At 39.4% G+C, this 23,981-nt stretch overlaps 1 protein-coding gene across 7 annotated transcripts in view; it reads right to left on the reverse strand.

Moving 5' to 3' along the window:
* SCUBE1 (signal peptide, CUB domain and EGF like domain containing 1) overlaps positions 1-23,981 on the reverse strand; it is a 248,528-nt gene that overhangs the window by 94,595 nt on the left and 129,952 nt on the right. For all 7 annotated transcript variants that reach the window (XM_071816413.1, XM_071816410.1, XM_071816414.1 and 4 more), the window contains 2 exons: positions 9,676-9,801; positions 1,197-1,313 (listed from right to left, as the gene is read on the reverse strand). In XM_071816413.1, the coding sequence (XP_071672514.1) occupies positions 1,197-1,313; positions 9,676-9,801 (243 nt within the window). The remainder of the gene's footprint in view (positions 1-1,196; positions 1,314-9,675; positions 9,802-23,981) is intronic.

Consider the following 23,981-nt stretch of genomic DNA (forward strand, 5'->3'; position numbering starts at 1 on the left):
CTCAAGGCCCTCGCTCTTGCTAATCCTCTGCATCTGGAACTGCCACAGGCTTCAGGGACGGTTATTGAAACAGAGAGACCATGCGATGGAGCCCTCTGTGTTAATCAAAAGCACAAGCTGAGAGATCCCGTAAGCTGAGACACAGGCTGTGTGCACAGCAAGGCAGCGTCCAGTGCTGAACCTTGTCCAGCTCTACCTCTGCCAACACAACACTACCACACATTTGTGCCATCGAACCCTGCAGAAGCGAGCGAGGCTCCAGGCAGCCACTGAGTTTTACGCCATGGATCTGATCGAGTGATCACTAAAGATAACTAACAGATTTCCATGGGTTTCAAGTGTTCTGTCTTGCAGTATCGACAAAGGAGAGGAAAGATTATAAATATGCATCCGTGATTTTTCAAACTCAGGAAATTACTAGGAATTCGTAAGAATTTGAAATTAACCAAACAAAAAAAGTCAACATGACCACAGTGCTAATGAAAACCATTATGGATTTTAGGTTCTGATCTGTGAATAAGAACATCCAAATTTTAACTTGCACTATGCAAAAATATGGTTTTTTAATTTAAAAAAAAAAGGCAGAGTGGAAAGAAATAGTGTTAGGTAAATATTGTATTTTATAATCATAAAAGTTTGCACAGCATCTCCAAAGATGCTTCATCTCTTGTACAGCTTTTTCCTACTGACAATCTGAGTGAAAGCTTATTCATTACAAGTGCTGTAATTTTTAGAATCATAAAACATACAACAGGGAAGAAAGCACATAATGATGATTAATTTTACCCATAACAGCTTAGAAAAGAGGATTATTTTCCGCCTCTTGCTTACGCAAGGAAGTCTTGACTCATGCAAGTGAATGGAAGAGCTGAACTTCCATTCATAATTATGAATGTTCTACATGTTTTAACTTAAAAAAATTATTAGAGTTATGAAAATAAAGTTACAAAGGAGTAACAAAGGGATACTTCATTAACAAATGTTTTGACAAAACAAGAACAAATGCTTCTCTCTCTGTATAGCGTGACCTTAGCTACTACGGCCAGGAACTGCTGTTAGACACTTCTCTCAGCAATGGTGCTACACGCCTAGGAGATACGAACACACATGCACACACACACACACACACACACACATGTGCACAGATATATTCTATGAGGAATATGAAATAAAACATGCTGCAGTGAAGTACTTACCAATGCAGGTTCGGCCATCTGAATGCAGGGCATACTTCTGATGACAACCACACACAGGACCAGTATCTGTGTCATCACAGGTGTGCTGGCAGCCTCCATTCCCATAGTTACAGGTTACTAGTTAAGCCCCAAATGAATGTGTATATATGTATATACAAATAAAATGACAATGAAACCAATTAGTCTGGAGGGCCTTTCAGAATACAGAAGAGCAGTAACAAACCAAGACATAAGGCAACATAGCATTTGTATTTGTATTTCTTATTCTTTCTGACCCCTGCTTATCTTAGCCATGCTCCTGTCTCACACCCTACTCTCAATCCATGCATTAAAGAAAAAAAGGAAGAAAAATAGAAGTATATGCTACTTCTCCCCCTGCCTATTTGCATTCATAGTTTTAGTAAGAGTGGTTAGCCAATTCCATCTCTTTCTAAAAGCTACATACTTCATGTCCGTGATGTATACGGCATGAAGAAATGAGCAGTCTACCAATGTAGACATACATTTTCAAGTCGACAGACAGCGTTTATCTTGCCATTCCTCTTCACTTTCTAAGTGGAGGAAGCAAAGACCAAACAGCAAGAACAAAACTACGTAAGTCTTGAAATCCATTATTTCAAGTACTAGTCCTCCTAGAGTAGAATATTGTTTAAAAAAATAAAACAGAATCTTTTTTTTTTTTCCTTCCCTGAAGCAAAAAATGCATGGTTGTTATGGCCTTGCAGTGCTCTGGTCTAATCTAGGAAGGCAACATTGGAGATGTCACTTTCACTTCCAAGCATACAGTGGAAAATATCTTTTAGCAATTGAAACATCCTCTGGTGAAAAAATTCATTCAAGCAAACATTGTTCAAGACAGAGTTTTGAAGTTTACATGAATCAATAGATCAAACTTCCTTTGTCATATGATGGATTTAATGTTTGACTACTAAGACAAAACCATTTTTAAATATTAAGATGGTGAGCGTCATTAACAACGCCACTCATTTGCTCCTGTTCCCCTAATCCTTTGCAGTCACATAGCTTGATGCTGAATAGTACAATTCTGATCTGATTGAATTCAATTTACTGTCTTCACATACAGGTAATTTGGGCTAGATTCTTTATCAGTATACACATACTGGCAGATACAGAGCAAATCCACTATGCTGTCATTCAGTTACATCATACTCATCATTTCAGAAGACTTCAGTGTTTTGAAATGTTACAGTACATTCAAATAGTCACTACAGTAATTTAAATACTGACTCCTACTAATCAGAAGGAACTTCCTCACATTGGTTTTAGCAGAATTTTGGTTCTAGAGAAGAGAGTCTACAAAAGAGCCAGGGTAGCAAATTACAATGCACAGCAAAACTAGGATAATGGTTAACAAGATTTTAAATCATGTATCAAAATCTGAACTGGGGTTCTATCTAATCCAATAGGGCTAAACTCATATAATTTCCCACTGACCTCAGTGACCCCACTTTAATGCTAGCTTCTTAAAATGGAGTAGACTAGAATTTTCAGTCACAATAACTAGAACTGAAATATCCCACCTGTGGCATGAGTGTCCCAGTGCTGAACAGTCATGCCATTCTCAGTGATCACTATAGTATTTTGCTTAAAATGGAACAATTCTAAGAAAAGGAACTGAGGGAGACCCAGCACAGCATACTCAACAGAATTCACCTTAAAACCTCCTGCCAGCATGGGAACTGCAAGTTTACACCCATGGTCCCTGAAGTGTGGCAAAGATCACAACAGGAATTGTTCATCTCCCAAGTGAGTACAGACCAGAGCTACTACAGGTGCAAGCATCCTTGGTCCTTCACATTGTACATTTTGAACAAAATTCTTGTGTTGTTCAGAGATAGAAAGGGAGTAGTCTCTTGGCCTAGAACACTCCCCGAGAATAGGACCAGCCTGGATTCCCACCTCTCCTCCCAGGAATGTCATGGTTCTATCCCATTGAAAGAATGCCAATGAGAAACATGGAGAGCAGCCAGATTCACATTCCCTTATTGAAGGTTGACACTTTGGGCACTAGGCTGGAAAATGGGAATTGTGGGTTCTGTCCCACCAGACAGAGGAGGGAATTGAACTCACATACCAAAAGCCATAAGAATCCTAAACTTCCAAGGAATTACATTAAAAAGCCCCCTAAGCATCAACCACTCCCAGGCATTCTTTCTCCTTCTCCAGTTTTATAACTTGCCCATGAATGTATTTTTGTGAAAAAATACATGAAGCAAGCCATTCTGCTTTGCATCAAATGGAGACAACATTTCATTTCCTTCAATACGCAATAATATTTTAGCTTTTATTTTTGATGCAAACCAAACAAATGAAAATTTTACACTTAAACCTCCCGTTTTTTGGATGCATTCATGCTGAAAAAACATTTACTTGCTCAACGCTCTGCCTGTCTGTGCTGGGCAAGCACTGGCAGAGCTAATCCGGGATGGGGTAATTTCCCTTTACCTGTCCTCTCCTCCTTCTTGACCCCATTTGCCTCTTGGACTATGTGGAAGCTCATCACACGATTCTAGCCCCATTGGACTGCTGTGCCATCACGAATTAAATTAAAGGTGTTGTTTATGCCAGATGTTTAAATACATTTCTAGCCAACAGTAATTTTATTGAGGATTTTAAAGTGCAATCAGCAACACAGTGTATATTTTAAGCAGCTTGACTGCAGTGGTTATTTTTGGTATTCCTTGCTGAAAGCCTCTGCTGGCAGAGATGAAAATATCCTAACATGGTTCCTCTGATCCGCGTAATATGAGGGACTTTTCTTTGCTATATTTGTCTATGAAAAACTTCATTAGACTGACGGGTTTATAGTAAATCCTACAGAATCACACACTTCTTTTATAGTTTCCCTGTATGCTAACATTACTGGTTCCTGTTCTACCAAGTCAATGAACACAGATGTAGGTCAGTTCCTTTTCCTGTCTGTTACAAATATTAATAAATCATGTTTTTGAAGTATTTGAATTTCTGTCTAGACTACAATTTATTTATTTATTTTAAGAACTTGAGAAAAACTCTGGAGCTTGACAGGTCTGCAGGTGAAATTGGTACAAAATCCAGTTGTAAAATATGTCATTTCAGTTTCCTTCCAACCTTAATTCTGTAGCAGTGACACAGTGAGAAGTTCCTTTTGCTTAGAAGAAGAAAACCAAGCTTATTTAAAAGCAAAGGGACATCCAGATCTACTCCATTTTTGCCAGAAAGCATTAAAGCAAGCTTAATGAGAAATCTCAGCGTTCTTTTAAAAATTAGTTCTGATAGCTCTGGACTCCAAGGCTTTGCAAAAGATTGTGTGTTCGTTCAGAGTCTGTGACATTAAAATGGCAAACAAAAGCCAAATGGTAACTTCTGACAGACAGAGTTCAGCTTCAAATATAAATCATATTACAATAAAAGGGATGGAAAAGAGATGGAAAAGAGTAAGTAATTTTTCTTTTTTTTTTAACCTAAGAATATACACATATTTGTTAGAACTCAGATATACTTAACCTCACATACCAGATTTAAAACCAGAATAACACTACTGCTTTTGACACTGCTTCAGCATTTGTGTATGCATTTGTCTTAAGCGCAGTCAAAATACTGGGCTTTTTCCCTTAGTGGAAGAAATACCCTGTAAAACTGGCAAAACCCAGCATCTCCTAGAGACGCCTTTGCTCATGTTGGCTACAAACACGAGCAGAGACCACAGATCAGCCCTACAAAGATGCACACCATCTAAGCGAGGTGTCTAATGCTGGTGGTCAAGTTACCTGCCTGTTGTCCCAACATTGTTTCTCTTGTGAATGAAGAGCTATGGGGCATCCTGAGCTTCAACCCTGATGCTGGTGCTTCAAACAGCCTTCAAACAAGAGTAATTATTTTCATGGGCTATAATGCTCAGGCTCTTGAACTGGCCAGCCACCCTTTAGGGCCTGCAGGCTGACACTATCTCCCTAAGTGCCCACCTGCCCACACTGTGAGCAGCAGCCATTATTCAGTTGGGCTGGGCTGGGCTGGGCTGGGCTGAGCTAAGCATCCCTCAGACACAGCTTTGCAAGTGGACCACTGCTTCTATCCATGGAAATATATGGACTAGTCTTGAAATGACATTTTGATGATGAAAGACAAAAAACAACTGTCTGGAAGAGGAATGACATCTTAAAGACAAAAAGAGATTTTAATGCACTTATTCTTCTAAATGATTATACTGATTTTCTATGCTAAACCCTCAGAAGACAGAAAACACCAAAATTCAGCCTCACTCTACAGGCTAAATCCTGTTTTCAGTGCTTCTCTGAAGTTTCACATAATCCTTTTTCTGATCTCTTCCATCTGACTTGCCCATAACAAGTATTTGAAAACATACGGCCAAATATTAAATCTAGCATTTAGCACCCACTAACCCAAAAATCCCCTAAGACAACAATGTCCCGATCTTGTCTGTATGTGGACTGAAAAATGCACAATGCCTTAGATGCCACAGAATTTGCAACAAGCCAGACCTTTTGTTTTTGTAGTATGGCTTTCTGCAGCAGTTTGAACCAGCATGCTGTAATTCCAGATAAATTAAAAATTGCACTGTTTTTTAAAGTAAATTGACAATTAGATATATAATTTATACAAATATATGGGCACCTCTTTCTGTGTGATGAAGTTGTGCATGCAACGTTGCATTATTTATTCTAGTATGGCCTTACAGTTTCAAAATTCTGGAGATTTTTGTACAGACAGCAAATAGTTGTATGAGAACACTGTCAGCAGGAGCTGAAAAGCTGACACTTCGCTTAGGTGGGACAGCATTCTATTGTTAATATACTAGATGGGGTTTTTAGAATTACTTAGCATTAGCCTTCCTCCTCACTTAAATCATTATTATCGGAGGGGGGACATAGAAACAGACATAGTTCAGTTTAGCCAGTATTTTTCATTAAAAGACTCAGCTTTCACTTGTTTATAACTGCCAGAATTATTTCTTCTAGGTTGTAACTTGCAGGTATGTGTATCTGCTTTAGGTTTTCTCTTACTTATTCAAGTTCCAGCTAAACTGCTCCAGGTAATAATGAGATTAACAAAAAATGTCTTGGATTGTTCAGGTTTGGGAAGGAAATCTTCAGTTTGTCAAAAATTTCCAATGCAATCATGCTCAAGAGTAGAATCTTAAAATCTGTCATGGATACAGATAAAGAAAGGTCTTTGCCTCTGATTTTCTACTGTAATACGGAACCAAATCCACTATTCCTAATTCTCTTCTTTCTGCTGCCAGACAGTATCTATGAAAATCACTGACAAAGCATATTCCTTTTCTAGTGGCTTGTGTACACAGAAGATGATAGTTCACTGCAGCTTGGATCTAAAGGATGCAGCTCTTTCGAGGAATTATGTGTGGGTTATGTGTGGATCTGTGTGATTCTGCTTGGTGTATTTCTAGGTGATCTTTTGAGGTCCTTTCCAGCCTGAGTGCTTCTGCGTTTTCCTAGCATGGTGAACAAGACTCTTTTTTTTTTTTTAATAAAGTGCATGTTTAAAATTTACACTAAGAAACCATTAAGTTGGCAATATTAAGCACTCAGAAGTTACAAAATACCACACTTCTGGTACATAGACTTACTGTATCATGATAATCACCCTTAATGGCAAATGAAGAAAACACTCCTGTCTTATGCAGTGCACAGTGGAGCTGGGCAAAGTCAGGTCTGTGGAAACAGCTAGAGAATCTTGCCTCATTTGCTGAAGAATGAGCAGTAAATCAGAAAGGGATCATCAAGAAAGGATGGTCTTGTTCAGACCGTGAATTGAGACCTAAAAAAACTCTAATCTATTTCTGCTCCTGCCAGGGACCTCCTACTTAGGGCTTAGCAAGTCACCTGAATCACATCTATTACAGGTTACTAATACCATATTCATTTCACCACAGCATTTGCAACCATGGCTGGAGCCATTGGGAGCTTGGCTTTGATCATACTAAAGTACTATAAATGCTGAGCTGGGTTCTGGGTGTCTCCTGTTAATCACCTATCACTATTAAATGACTTTGATATTAACATCTTTGTATTCACTACCCATTTGTAAGATAGGCAAACCAGTACTATTTAACTTGACAAGAATGTTCTGAAAACATGTTACCAATGCCTACAAAGCACTTCAGTATTACAGTAATGAATATCATGGGAACATCCATGAGGAAATTAAAAATTTCATGTTCATGATAGGGTTTAAATACTGTGCAGCAGGCGAGGTATGACCCTGAATTATGAAGAGGAAGCTATTGAACAAACGCCTGTTTAATGAGCACTGGCTGTCATGTACACTAAATGAAGCAAGACACCAATAGTGACTTCCTCATGAGCATGCGATGATATGATCAGCTGATATGTAATAATCTGATTAAGATGTAAGGACAATCTTGTAATGCAGGTATAAAAGGCAGGAGCATCCCTCCATTTTTTTTTTTTCTGTTTTCTAACTTGTTTTAACTTATTTTTTTCCCTTTGAGGAACAAAGATCCCACTGCTAGTGGACTTAGGCAAACACGTCTGAAAACCACTCCAGTATTCTGACTCAACTGCAAACTGGCTGACAAAAATTCACCCAGTAAGGTACCAGTTTTCTGCCACTTGCTCCCATAAAAAACACAGAAGCAAGCTCTGACTGACTCTGAAAGGCACAGTCTCCTGGAGGGGCCACGATAAATCAGAATAATTGAGAGGGATCCAGGGGTATTCCAGGAGTATATCAGACCCTACCAGTCCCTGGTATACAGGGCTACAGACCCAGTCCAGGCTGACAAGGGGCACGTGTCTCTTTTTCAGCTCTTCAACATAGCTCTACTCTGTACTTGCAAAGCTGCAGCTCAAGATTTAAGCCAATTCCACTGAAACGGTCGGCTGTGAAAAGGTTTTTTCAAAAGTCAAGATTTGGTTTCAGAACTAGTCCTTTATAAATAGCCTCCTGTAATCTCACAAATTTTGTCCCAGACTATCTGGCTACAGCTTTATACTTCTTTGTGTTTGGAAGGCCTGGAAATACAGTTATTTTAAAGGAGACTCTGGAACACATTTGCAGAATGCGCTGTGGGTTTAGGGGTCAGTGTACTTTGCAGCAAGCTCTGTGGCCTTGAAAAAGTCAGCAGCCCTACTTAGAGGTCTGTCAGCAGAAGTTCATTGTACTTCCAACCACAATTTGAACACCACAAGGCACAGAATAAATTCAAGTTTTTCACTCCATTAAACCTTGAGGCATTTAGAAATACTGTTCTAGAAAAGGCCCTAATTCTCCTGTCACCATCTCACTATGAAAAAGGAGAATGTAATTCCTAAAGAATGTACAGATTTGTAGAAACAAATAATAAACAACATAAATAAACATCCTCTCCCACTTTACCAAAGTAGCTGATGTTGCACTGCAATTAACAATACGCAATGTTCACTTCTAATAAACACTGAGAATGAAAATGGCCATAAAGACAACTTTTCTCGGTGCTTTTGCCTTTGGCTCTGTGGAGCCGCTTAATGCCAAGGAGCAATCAGGCTGTACAATATCCTGTGGCATTTCTTGATGATATTTGAAGGTTATTCTTTTGACTTTGTATTTGGGATCTAATATCATCTAAGTGTGTTTACACAGTGGAGATCTCAGGAAGAAAAAAGTCAAAGTGGAAGAAAGGCTATCACAAAAGTACTGGCCCTGTGAAAGCACAAAACATATTTTATATTGTTTTATAGCACTTCCTCTTTTTTTGTCTCTTGCAAAGCTGCCAAGTATGAAAGCAAGCTATTTGAGTCAGATCTAACACTCACAGAAGCCATCAGAAATACTCCCATGCAATTTGAAAGCTTTCACATGACAATTCTAAGTTACAGAGGGTCAATTATTTTAACTTATACAGAAGAACTTCCAATTTAGTGGGATAATGAGTATCTGTGTCTTCAGAATCCCAGCTTTGAGAACACATCACTTAGGGTTTTTCTTTGAAGAACATATATATGATACCATAATACCAAGAAAAGTAGCTTATGTGCAGTGGAATCAGGACTAGAGCAAACATATCATTTAAAAGAGAGGAATTAACACTCTTAATTTGATCTCTCTAGCGGACTTATCATTAAACCTTTTAGCAGATTTATCAATGCATCTATCATTGTGGATGTTCAAAAACCTTGTAACCCAGAATCCTCTATAATTTATGTGTTTTGCTTTACAAGGAAAGCCTGGATTAAACTGATCCCTCACTCTTCTGCATTCATAGGCAGGTAGAAAAGTTGATAGATGCCATTTTGCTAACAGAGTCACTGCCAACATTGTGTTATTCAATCCCTCTTAACCATCCCCAAGTAAACCTTCTACAGAAAAAAAACACATTACTAAAATTACAAATCACCTTTGGCCAAAACAAAGTTGATTTCTTGGCTTCTGGAAAATAACAACAATGAAGAAAATAAGACATTTGGGGGCATTTGAAATTTAATCTTCATCTACCTACATTTGCAGTCCTTCTGGTTTTTGGCAAGTTCAAAGCCAGGCCTACACTCACAGGCAACCCCACCTTTGGGCGTCTCCCGGCAGATGTGTGCACACCCATGATCTTTGTTCATACAGTTCATACCCTCTGTAAAAAAAAAGAAAGAAAAATGGAAAATATTAATACTGAAATAAAATTACAAAATAATTATACACGTCCAGTCCTCTGATAATTTTAATTGTAATTTTAATTTTGCATCTGGACTGCGTTCCACAAGGCAAAAGAATGCAGCTGAAAAAGAGGTATACAATCAACAAATCAGTGTAAGAAAAGACAAATCTCTTCTGGGGTGAATACAAGCACTGTTGTGGAATACAGGGTGTCTCTGCTGCATGTAGAAACCCAGGACTTGTGATTTCCCTATTCCATATTCATATTCTAATCTCTCCAGAAAATATAATGGATTCAAAGGATGCTCCAGAAAGCTGTCTGTCCCACAGGTGATTATCAGAGTTGAATAACTGAACTCACTCTTATTTTTTTCAACATATAAATTCAATGGTTGTCACTGTCTGGTGCATTTTTATTTGCCTGTTAATGTGCTTTATACTCTCAAACAGAAAAAAACTACCAAAGACTGTATCTGAGCATTTTTGCTGGGATCTGTTTCTTTGCTATGCGTTACACATCTCTATTATCTGCGTCACCCGCCATAAGCGCAGCCAATCTCCAACAAGCCCAGTACCACTTTTCTCTTGGACTCTATTAAACAAGACATACCAGCTGTTCAACAAAAATCCTAGTGCCATGGGTGGATTCCTGTTAACGTTTATGCCAAGGAGTAGCATCAACCAGCCTTCTCTTAATCATCACAGGGCAAATTTTAGCTTTCTAAACCATGTAAGAGATTTAGATACTGAACGCGCCTTATGCTCTTAGAGGCTTTCATTACCCAGTTAATTCAAATCCCACATATTCACAGAAATCTTGAACTCAGTCCTTATGGGTCAGTATCTAGCATTCCTTCTGTGAGCAAAGGCAAGCTAGATTTGCATTACAAAGCCTTCCCAGACTTCCCCTTGGATATCTGACCTGGAAAGGAGAAAAAAAAATATCTCGGGGTACACTGACAGAGAATTCACAGCATAACTTAGTTTACTAGTGTGAACACAGCATGTATTTCCCAAAGCACTGGTGCATGCAATGTCAGTGTGGACTCAGCAGCCACATATTCTACATATTCTAGCCTAATTTCTCAAAATAACTCCAGTGTAAAATGTTCAAGTCACACCTACAGTGACAATGTACTGTAATTAAACGTCTTCTCAGAGCTGTTGCAAAGTTTTTACCTCCAGAGGTGAAAATGATCACTGCCCTCCCTTTTTATTCTCAAAGAAGCTACATGAACCTACCTGCCACCTCTGGCATCTACACACACAGCCTTTAGGCTGAGGCTGGTCTCACACTACCAAATATTTGAAACCAAGTGTGACAGCTTCATGATGAATTTATGCAAAATTTGTCTGCATGCAGCACAGTTTTTAATGTAACTCAAATGAAATTATTAGCATGTAAGACAGTTTGTGTACAAAATTCCGAGGATGAAATGCTACAGAAGTCAGTCAGAGATTCCCTCAGGATGACAGAAGCTACCAGCTTCAGAAGTTATTTGCACTGTTCAACTTTACCTCAGAAAGGTTTATATTAGCAGAGCAATGAAAAACACCCATCACCACTGCACGTGGGTATTTTTGTTCATCTCTCCTACAAAAAAATATCAGGATCTTAAATCTCACCGGTCATGAAAATCAACATTATGGACAACAGCTATATTTCTCTCTTCTAAATTCCCCTCTGTGTCAGCCTTGATGAGTTAAAGAACTTGCCAAAGCAGAAAATAAGTTACTCTGTAAACTGCAGATGTGATTGGAAGATATAATACATCCTATATTATACTACACCATCCTATACATCGAAGTGAGGTATGAATCTTTTGTTTGGCTGAACAGATGTAAGAAACCTGGGAACAGCCTTAATGAAGGTTTTGAGGCATTTTATAATCTCTTTCTCTACACTTCTCCCAACAAAGGATTTCAGACACAATGTGTTTGACAAACTGCATTCCTGCACACTATGCTATGTTCAGAAAAGGATCTGGGAAAGATAACACATGCCTGATTGAGTCACACTGCTGAGGCAATGAGAAGAGAGGAATTAGATAGATGAAAGAAGATATTTAATGGCCCAGAAGTGTAATGAAGCAAGCGATTTTCAGTGTTTACTTACAGATACTGAATATCTGTCATTGTTAAAATCACTTGGGAAGACAGAAATGGTGCACTGCTAAAATATCAGGAAAAATCAAAGATCAGAATTATTACATTCTGAAACGGAAGTGAAAGAGAAAAAAGAATTTTATGCTAGTATTTGTATGTAAAACCACAATATTTCAGTTACTACAGTGATAATTTCAGTTATTGTATTCATTGGGTAGTTGGAGTTATTTAGCTGGAGAACAGCACAGAAATATCCTAAGCCTGAAAACCATTATTTCAGAAAATTTAGGTTTTTCTGGTGAAATGAAAGACCATTACTTTTCAATCAAGAGCAGAAACTCATCCACAACAAAACCTCTCATGTGTATTTCAGCATTTTTCAAAATCCCTAAAAATTAAATTACAACCAAATCCTAAAGAAAATTTTTTTGGGGCCTGAAAAAACTATTTAAATAAAAATGTAGCAAATCAGTATTTTGGCTTGTTTAAAAATGTCATGTAAACCACATTTGTGTTAATTTGCAAATAGCATTCATCATTCCAAATTTTAACTTTTCAGCCAATGCAGAATTTTGCTGGATGTCATCTGTATCAATACACGAGTTATTTATGAATCATTGTTGATACATCAGATTTACTTATTTGCAAGCTAACTCTTCTGACAATATTGAACCTTTTATGATACAGCATATAAATCACACTAATAAATGCAAAAATATGCTAAATAGCTTCCTAATACTAGCTCAGTTGCTATACAAATGCATATAAATGGGAGAGACAAATACTCCTAAAATGACTTTGTTCAGTATTCTCTTTAGCAGGATGTGGTGCAAACTCTAAAATTAACTAGAAGTACATAAATCATCTCTCACATATCTGCCTATACTGGAGCTGGATGCAGTGCACTGCTGCTAATAAAATAACTGGTCTGCTGACTGCACATCACTCTGCTATCATAGAAGTAAAATGTCTGAGTTATCTCCCTTCACTATCACCTCCTGAGAAACAGTTTTGCCTTATATTAGGTAATGTTTAGTGGCCACCTAAAGTGCACATGCATTTTAAATAACGAGCTAAGAGTGTGAAGAACAGCATGGAAAAAATTCCCTGGATTTTCAAGTGGGATGTTTCTTAAGCATCGCTGTGCCTGCCTTGGTTTTAATCCTCCCTCAGCCCCAGGCCAAAGGGTGACCTAAAGGGGAGGTGGGCAGGGAGCTTTCAGACCCCCTGGCACTGCTGCCATGTGAAGGCAGCCAGGAGGCTCCGCTGCCCAGTGACGGGCAGTGCACAGCTCCAGGAAAAGCGCTGCCTTCCCTCTGGGGGTAACTGGCATAATCCAGGCCAAACAGCTTGGTTTGTAGAGATGGGTGAAAAAACAGTCATTCAGGAAAAAAACACGATCACGGAAAAATTGAGCTCAAAGTTTTTCTCTTAGTCATCATAAGTCCCAACTCACCACAGGGGCCTCAGCACCAAGAGGAGTGCCCTGTGCTTCATGTGTTGCTCCTTCCTAGAGCTGACCAACGTAATGCAGAACCAGGGAAGAGAGGGGAAACACCTATGAAATTATTCTTGGCCTTTCCCAAGACAGTACAGAATTATGACCACAGCAGTTTTACTTCTGTATGTTGCATGACCTGGGCAAAATAGCAAGCAATGGATCTTCCACTTGAGCCTTAACCAGAAAGTATCTGCAGAACTACATATCATAGAATCATAGAACGTCCTGAGTTGGAAGGGACCCACAAGGATGAGTCTGACTCCTGTTCTTGCATATGACAGCCCCAAAATTCACACCATGTGTCTGAGGGCCTTGTCCAGTCTCTTCTCGAACACTGTCAGGCTTGGGGCCGTGACACCTCCCTGGGGAGCCTGTTCCAGTGCTCCACCACCCTCTGGGGGAAGAACCTTTTCCTAATGTCCAACCTAAACCTCCCCTGGCACATCTTCCTGCCACTCCCTCGGTTCTGTCACTGGTCACCAGAGAGAAGAGAACAGTGCCTGCCCCTCCTCCTCCCCTTGTGAGGAAGCTGTAGCCACCATGAGGTCTCCCCTCAGTCTCCTCCAAGCTAAAGAGACCCAGCTCCCTCAGCCTTTCCTCATAAGGGAGATGCTCCACTCCCTTATCATCTTAGTTGCCCTGCACTTGACCCTCTCCAGCAGTTCCCTGTCCTTCTTGAACTGAGGGGCCCAGAACTGGACACAATATTCCAGATGCGGTCTCACTAGGGCAGAATAGAGGGGAAGGAGAACCTCTCTCCACCTACTAACCACCCCCCTTCTGATACACCCCAGGATGCCCTTGGCCTTCCTGGCCACAAGGGCGCAGTGCTGGCTCATGGTCATCCTGCTGTCCACCAGGACCCCCAGGTCCCTTCCCCCTACACTGCTCTCCAACAGGTTGTTCCCCAACTTATACTGGAACCTGGGGTTGTTCCTGCCCAGATGTAAGACTCTACACTTGCCCTTGTTACATTTCATTAAATTTTTCCCTGCCCAACTCTCCAGCCTGTCCAGGTCTTGCTGGATAGTAGCACAGCCTTCTGGCGTATCAGCCGCTCCTCCCAGCTTGGTGTCATCAGCAAACTTGTTGACAGTGCACTCTATTCCCTCATGGTAGTCATTGATGAATATATTGAATAATACCGGCCCCAGTACTGACCCTTGAGGCACTCCACTAGATACAGGCCTCCAACTGGACTTCGCCCCATTGACCACGACTCTCTGGCTTCTTTCCTTCACAGCCAGTTTGCAGTGCACCTCACTACCCGATCGTCCAGACCACACTTCCTCAGTTTAGCTGTGAGGATGCTGTGGGAGACTGTGTCAAATGCTTTACTAAATTCAAGATAGACCACATTCATTGCTCTGCCATCATCCATCCACCTGGTTATGTCTTCATAAAAGGCTATGAGGTTGGTCAAGCACGACTTCCCCTTAGTGAAGCCATGTTGACTGCCCCTAATGACCCTCTTATCCTTGATATGCCTTGAGATGGCACCAAGGATAAGTTGTTCCATCAGTTTCCCAGGGATGCAGGTGAGGCTGACCGGTCTATAGTTACCCGGGTCTTCCTTCTAGCCCTTTCTGAAGACTGGAGTGACATTTGCTTTCCTTCAGTCCTCGGGCACCTCTCCCGTTTCCCAAGACTTGGCAAAGATGATGGACAGTGGTCTAGCAATGACCTCAGCCAGCTCCCTCAGCATCTGTGGGTGCATCCCATCAGGACCCATGGATTTATGGATGTCCAGATTACTTAACTGCTCCATAACCCAGTCCTCATCAACCAAGGCAGACTCCTCCATTGTCCTGACTTCCTCTGGGGCCTCAGGGGTACAGGGCTCCTCAGGACAGCCTCCGGCAGAGTAAACAGAGAGAAAGAAGGCATTCAGTAACTTTGTCTTCTCTGTATCTTCTGTCACCAGGGCACCCACCTAATTCATCAGTGGGCCTACATTGCCTCTAGTTTTAGTTTTATCTGTCACATATTTGAAGAAGTTCTTTCTGTTGTGCTTGATCCCTTTTGCAAGGTTTAATTCTAAGGAGGCCTCAGCTTTCCTAGTTGCCTCCCTACATCCTCTGACAACAGTCTTATATTCTTCCCAAGTGGTCAGCCTCTCCTTCCATGATCTATAAACTCTCCTCTTCCACTTGAGCTTACCCAGCAGTTCCCTGCTTAACCACACAGGTCTCCTGGCTCCCTTCCTTGACTTCCTATGTGTGGGGATGCTCTGATTTTGAGCTTGGTAGAAGCAGTCCCTGAATGCTAACCAACCATCTTGGGCCTTTACCTTCAAGTACCCTTTCCCACAGGATTCTCCCTAGCAATCGCTTGAAAAGGCCGAAGTTGGCCCTACTGAAGTGCAGGGCTGTGATTCTGCTTGCTATTCTGTTTCTGCCACATGAGATCCTGAACTCCAGCATTTCACGGTCGCTGCAACCAAGGCAGCCCTCAACCTTTACCGCTTCAACCAGACCCTCCTTGTTAGCGAGGATGAGATCCAGCAGTGCACCACTCCTAGTCAGCTCATCCACCATTTGCATCAGGAAGTTATCATCAATGCACTGGAGGAACCTCCTGGACTCTGGCTGGCTGGCTGAGTAGTCCTTCCAGCAAACATCAGGAAAGTTAAAATTCCCCAAGAAAATGAGGGACTGTAATTGTGAGGCTGCTCTCAGCTGTCTGTAGAAGGCCATATCAACTTCCTCATCCTGATCTGGTGGCCTGTAATAGACACCCACAACAGTATCACCCCTGCTATCCTGCCCCTTAATTCTCACTCACAGACTCTCATCTCACTCCTCATCCGCCCTTGGATAGTACTCAATACATCGAGCAAAAGGAGTTGTTCCCAGCTGCTCCTCTCGATTTTTGCAATTATCTGTGTGTCCCAGCTTCTAGAACTGATGTGTTTATGGTCAAGTGAAAAACCATAGTTCCCAAATCAAAGGAAAGACTAGATGTTCATGAAAGAGAAGTCTGCACACCAAAAAAATGCTCATTTTATCGGCATGACACTAAAATGCTCCATGTTGAAAGGTTCCAGGTTTTTCATGTTACCTGTTAATAAAAGCAGCATTGTAATTTAACATACTGCTACTCAAGGTAGCCTCTAAAGCATAGCACAAAAGTGGGTGCATGTTCTCTTCAGCAGTGTTGGCAGACAGTAAAATAAACTTTTCAAACACAGACATGTTCTTAGCAAATTCACCTTACAAGAAGACAGCAAAACAGAATCCAATGTAAAATATATCATAAACAGGAAGAGAAATGCCACTTAAGAAAGGAAAACACTAATTAAACTAAATCCTCTCCTAATGTTTTTAATACGACTTGAGAAACTCTCTCCTATCACATTCCTGGTTTTTTTTTCTGACTTTCAGTTACAAAAGATTGTTCATGGGAGAGTGGCAGACATTGTTATATGACCTACAGTCCACATTCATTTTTGTTGCTGGCCTAGGAGAGATTTGGGTGTGAGTCTACTACATTAATCCAGTCTGCCATCCTGTTATCACAGATCTCTTAATAGTGCTGTTCTGCAAAATGTTCAGTCTGATACAATGACCTCTCCATTGTATTATGCTCTAAAAACGTTTTCAGCTCAATGGCTCTGAAAGTGCTTAAATCAAGCTGTGACAACTAATGTACTGATCAGCCTTTATTTCTCATTAACACTGCATGTTCTCATCTTAATTAAGACCTCTTGCAATTATTTTACTCTGTGTTCATCATATATGCTTATATTATCCTCTACTTTGTCATAATTTCACTTACTTTGTATTTATATTGTTGCTATGTTTTATAAATTCCAACTAACCATGCTGATTCCAAACACAATCTGAAAAAGACTACTTTATATTACACCAAAGATATAATACAGTAATAGCTTTTAGAATACTGTCAGAGTAGATGTGATTGAATGTGGCAAGAAAATACAAGAAATCTTGAACTTAACCCATATATACACACTGACATACACAGTAGCATGTGCATCACTCATACCCCAAAACTATGTAACTGGATTATATTTTTTGTTAATTTTAGCACTAGCTACATAGTGAAATCTTGTATTATAGTTGCACCCTATTTAACAACAACAAAAAAGAATCTTATTAAAAAATCATTTAAAAAGTTGTAGACATGATTTATGAAATTGATACATCACATAATTTGTATGATTCTGTTCTAGCAACTTCTCAAAGAGTTGAAAGACATTAAATATAAGTTATATGCAAGGCACTGAATTGCTGGACTCAGATAAGCCACAGTGTTTAATTATTTATGAACTGCTTTACAAACTTTTAATGAGCATGTCCTATGTGTAAACTAGAGCATAAATCTTTATAACACAAACAACAAGCAATTGTTGTGGTTAGTTTCTCTCCATCAATCTTCATTATAGGGGATAATTACTTCTGCTTGGGTTGGGGATCCATGTGGTGCTATGAAACTGCTGTCGGTGATATTCAGGACTTTCAGGACTTTTCTCTTTAAAAAAACTGTTAATTTAAGGAATGGTAGAGTTCAACTATATCAGGATCAATTGATACAGTTCAACTGTATCAGTAGGTATTATATATCATGGCAAAATATGATAATACCCAATATATTATAATTATAATTAACTTTAAAGTAAGAAACAAAATGTAGCATGAAAGAGAATGTCTTTAGATTACCTGATTGTCACTTACGGTCATTCTCTCAATGCCTGGTGCTAGGAAAAAGGGAATACATCTTCAGTAGCAGAGAGAGGAAAGAATACAAGAGGAAACAAGCATTCTCATTTGAGTTGTTTACTAAACTACCAGCATAGTGGGATTTTTTTTTCTTTATTTCTTTTTAAAAATTCAAGTGTGGAACTACAGAGTTAAAATAAACACACTGGTCACTGACCAAAGCAATTTAGAACACTGATGGAGACAACTCCTGTCCCAGAGTTTTTGTTTTACTCTGTTGGGAATGGAGGCCAAATAGAACACACTAAGTTTCTGACGGAGACAGGAACGTGATGTTAGTGAAAATGCAAGATGGCTGTTTCAAGCCAAATATTACAATCTGCATGTAAATTTTGGTCACGTAAATGCAGTTACATGGTTTACTACCCAAAAAAACCACCATACTGTAACTTTTCGCCTGGTTTGTGGAAAACAGCTCCCCATCTACACCTGTGAGTGTCCCTCCTTTGGCCTTCTAAATCCAGCATCTTGTGCACTTCGAAAGAGTGATGAAAAACATTTGGCTAAAAACTCCAGTTGTAGTCAACAAATACATATGGTTGGAACTCAGCTTCATTGAAGCCACAGGATTGTCTTCCAACAGTCTGTATATGACTTTCACCTTTATGCTGCACAGTTGCATCAGATCCTCCAGACATTTCTGGCTCACTGACAAGGGCCTGATTCTGGGATGTGAAGAATGTCTGGGTGAGCCTGGCTCCCCAGTAAGAGCCTAAGATGCTCTCATCCGAAAACAGAATGTGTCTTTGCATGAGGATAAACAAACAAACAAACAAAACTCACTAAGATTTGCTCTCTTCAGCAAGATAACGGAGGATAAACCTAATTGGTTGAGGCAGCTACCCCTTCTCAGTTGATCACAACACCCTGGGTACAAAGCAGCCATCTAGGAACAGAACACTAGGGCTACATGAGAAACCTCACGTTGAGTATGTCGCAAATGTAATAATCTATGTCAATTGCTTGATGTTTTTTGTATTCTTAACTGAACGAACACAACATTTCCTTTCCATCTTCATTTCTGATATAAGTTGCTTGGTTCTGCCTAAAGCTTTAGAAAAATACAATTGTTCCAGTGACTACAACTCACCCGAACTGAGGTTGAAAAGAAAACAAAGCAGGGAAACTGACCCAAGGAAACAGAATTCTACACTAATTAAGTAGATTGGTTGGAGAAATCCTGGATATCATACAAGAAAACAGCTGCTGGTATATTACAAAATAAACAAATTCAAGTTTGTTTAGCAGTTACATGTGTTTCAGCTAGGATGTAAAATGTGCTTAGGGACGGCATCTTCAGCAGGCAGGCAGGCAGCCTGATCTCTGACAAGATGTTCCTGCTCTGAGTGGCAGCCAGAAAACTGTATGTGTCATCCAGCCCTGAACAGGGGTTTTGTCTTAAGATTTAGAAATAGGCATGTGTCAGAAATACAACTTCATTCTGTCAGCAGTAAAAGCAAAGATTTGCAATTATGCAAAGGTACTGTAATTTCAGAAAAGAGGACAGAAAGATTAAATGAATGATAGGAGTGAAAGGATCAAGTTTAATTTAGCAGAAAAACTATGCAGACAGAGAAGAGAAACAGATTCAAAAATTTCCAGAAAATGTCAGCAATGTCTATGGGAAGACAAACAGAGAATAAGAAAGACTGGCTGAAATGCAGCCCAGGTTGGTTGTGACTGACTTGTGACTGTGTGATGGCTTTTTGGTGGATCACATGGAAGAAGTCTGGTCATCTTGCTCTGTTTCCCACATTGCAGAGTTACCAACAGAAGCCAGCGCTCGCTTCCAGCAGTCTCCATTACCTTCTCACACATACATACGCTTTATCTCAAAGGAAATTCAGCAAGATAGGCCAGAGAATGTGTGTTGCTGCTGCTCTGGCAGAATCAAGGTTGTCGGCCTCTGGCAGGGTCTACTTGGCACCTGACATTACCACTGATTTTACACAAAGGGAAATAAATGGCAGAGGAAGAGAAAGCCAAGGACAGGAAAGGAAAGCAAAGCAAAACAACAGTCAACACTGCTACAAAGAATTAAAATCATCTCAGAAAGAGACACGTTCCACAAATATAAATAAATCATTTAATTGAAAATACAGCTTTTCATTAGTGTTTCCTGAGAAGGCTTTGAACTGGGTCCAACCAAAGTTTAAATCATTACAGTATTATTTGTTAAAAGACAAGAGAGGGGATTACTTGATTATAAAAAGAATCCTGAAATCTTATCTTTTTTTCCTCTTTCTGAAATCTGCACAGCTGATAGGAGATAGCCTTGGTTTCCAGAAATAAATATTTCTAATGAAATATTTTAAAATTCAGTATTTCTAGGTCACTTTTTCAAACACATAGCATCTATTAAGAAAGAAAATAAAATTCAACAATACTTTCCTTTGCAGGAACTCCTTCACATCCCAAACTCTTCCCAGGAAAATTTCATTACTTCTTGCAACATCATGTAATTAAGCATAATATGAATATGTGCTTGATCAGCACCTTTGGAAGCCAGATGAGATAGTTAGCAGGTTTCCTTTCTGACTGCTATTTAAGAAAGCTGTGTAGTAAATACATTTTGTAACGCAGTAGGATGAAACAGATTCTGCTTTTGGGTTCCTACTAAGCTTTAACTAAGATGCTTCATTTCCCATGGAACCAACCAGTGATGAGGGGCTCTAGATGTGAGCAAGGGTTTACTTTCAAACTCCAAGTGGAAGAATTACCTCAGCAATGCCTATTCTGAGAATATGCTCACAAGTTTCAAGTTCTTTTTTAGGGAAATAAGAGTCTCCTGTGGCCTCAACTTACAGGCACTGCCTTTCTAAGCCATAATAAACCCCAAATGAGACAACATTGTCTGAAAAAATCTGATACTAATTTTGCTATTTTAGTAAGATATTTTTATTACCATGAACGCAACACGTAAAGACATTGCTAGGTGCTGATGGCTGGAAAAAGTTTCATATATGCAATAGATTTTGTCCTATTTTCTTTTTACATATACAGAAAATAAACTCTAGGACTAATTAGCAAAATTATATTTGATATGATATTTAACTGTATATATTATGTACTATCATAAAGACATGTACCACTATAATAAGCAATAATTCATATATATATAAAATGAATATTCATAATTATATATAATACTATAGCTACTAATGCATATATAACCTATTTAAACCCCGAAATGTGTTGTGCAATAAATTAAGACTGTCCACTGCTCTACAGGTACATATAAAGAACAGACCAAATAATTATTGTGCATCAGGTCTATCATTTGTGTAGGGGTAAATGCGACCAAAATTCAAAGCTCATTCTGTTATTTGTCCCTTACAAAATGAAACACTGGCCATGATGCTAAAGAATCCATAGATTTGCCTCCACGACGAAAGGACTGTGTAGCACAAAAGTGGTCATGTCTCTCAAAGATAAGAGATAAAGCAATAGAGTTTCTAGCCTCCTGTTCAGTTTTTTCGGGGTCACATCAACTCTAGAAAGCTGAAAGTGAAGCAACATCCATATGTAGCTGTGCTATAGTCCCCAGAGCTTCACATTTCCATCAACATTTTGACAGCAGAAAAATCTGGTGGTCTAAGTTACTGCCCAACAACTAAACGGCTGATTTCCACCACCTGTGGCAACACTCGGAGAAATCATATACAACCCGGAACCAAAATTTTAACAGTATTTTTGGAGCTGTTGAGTCAACTACAGTGTCTCTCAAAAATGAGGTTGTGGGTATACTTAAGTAGTATGTTTGCACACAATACAAGTTCTTTTTAGGTGCAAAGCTTTCTTATGTTCAAACCTCAAGGTTTGTACAGCCCACTTCCACGAACCACTGGTGTGCTGGAAACACTTTGCCCCTTGGGGAAGTCAAGCTGTAAGGTGTACGCTAGGGCACCAGAAATGGCACCACAGACTGCAGAATAAAACACAGAATAAAAACACATATATATTTCAGTGATGAGTGTCAGAGAAATAAAGTAATCCATCTCAGAACTGCAGTGGAGTCAAGAAAGAAAAAAATGATACTATGCTTAAAAAACGCTATTGCTTCTAAAATGTTATTCTAGCAAGACTGTCAGTACCTGAAGACACTGGAAGACTGAACTCATATGTTTGCAAACTGCCTTATAAACAGGCAATTCAATTTCCTATCAAAATGTTTTAAGACGTGTGTAGTGGCTGGGGTAAAAGCTAAGTTGTCTGGAGTATTGTCATAACTAAGTAACTACTTTAATAAGCTCAGAATGTTTGTCTCCACTCTCCTCTGTCTCTTGATTGATTATTTAGTGGGTCTGGTGCTAGAGCTCATAAATTTAAAAATTCTTTCAAGTTTTTGTTATCTTTCTGATCAAAGAAATGTTTATGTATCCTTCCCATACTGTGTCTCTTTAAACCATTGGCTTTTTCAAAGTGGGGTTTTTTAATGCCATAATGTGATGTACACAGAGAGGTAAGTGATGTCAGAATCCTTTCTGCCCCAAACCAGTCTGTAAATCTTCAGAAAAGCAAAGTTCATGGGTGCATTTAAAAGGGGCACAATCTGCTTGTGCTTAAAAGAAAGTCCCCCTTTTTTTGTGTGTGCAGAATAACAATGCCAGAATGCATTATTCCAAAGAACTGTTGCCATGGTGATGCCATCAATAACATCGTTTTCTGCATCCTTGTCCTTTAAACACATAAGGAACGCAACAAGCATTGGTAAATGTAAAAAAAGAACAATTACCTTTTCTCTCTCAACAGCAGAGGAAGCCTTTTTTTTCACCTCATCAATAGAAAATTATGTAGAAAGGAATAATAAAGACTGTTACGAGAAGCACCAAGAAGCCTATTAGTGACAAAGGCTTTTTTTTTTCCTTTCCATGAATAATTACAGCTCTTCAAGAAGAAATCAGCCCAGGCTAAGGACCCTTCGCAAGCTTTAGATGGTAAAACAAACATTTGACTATACAAGGATTTCCCTTTCATGTACCTTTCCAAGGAAAAACAACTAAAATCCAGAGTGAAATGAGAGAGAGAAAACCCAAAGAAACATCTGCTGCAATTAAATTTAAAGAACCCTGCACATTCACCTAAAAGACTCATATCAAAAGCAACTAGATTAGTGACAGAATCAATATAAATTTCAAGACAGTGGGTTAAAGTTGTCTGTGGTGGGAAAGTTTGGCTTTTTAAGTAGTATAATAACAGGAACCTATTCTAATTCTGCATGAACAGAAGAATATGGGATTTCAATACTACATGTGTTACTAAACAGGTGTAAAACACTGTGCAAGTTGAAAAACTCAAAGGCCAAAGCAAAATGGTAGATACACTTGCTACACAAAGTCAGCTGATAAATAATGGGACCTTTACCAAAGCACGATTTGACTGCACAGACTTTTAAGAGTCATGTAACATATCAGGGAACCTTTCTGAAATGTTACGCTTTCATCCTGACATTCTCATGTGCGATGTGCTAATGGGAGCTCTGAGCGTGCTGCTTGGTGTTTTCTACACAAAGTGCAGGTCAACATGTTGTGCAATGGTTTGTTTATATATTTTGGGTCTTTCCCTACATACCTATACTAAGGTCAGTTGCTGAAGATGATGATGGGAAAATCTAGGTAGTAAAATGAACATAAGTAAAAGGAAAGTGTGGAGGAAAGGAAGAAAGGAGTGACAAATTTTAAAGGTAGTTGGAACACTTGAGTTGGAGATGAGAATAGGAGTTGGTAAGCTCAGACACACGTCCTACAGAATTAGACCAAAGGACTGTTACGGTTAACAACAGGAAAGATACGCAGCAGAAAACTCACCGGG

The sequence above is a fragment of the Patagioenas fasciata genome, chromosome 1 (genome assembly GCF_037038585.1).
Source record: "Patagioenas fasciata isolate bPatFas1 chromosome 1, bPatFas1.hap1, whole genome shotgun sequence".
NCBI classification, from domain to species: domain Eukaryota; kingdom Metazoa; phylum Chordata; class Aves; order Columbiformes; family Columbidae; genus Patagioenas; species Patagioenas fasciata.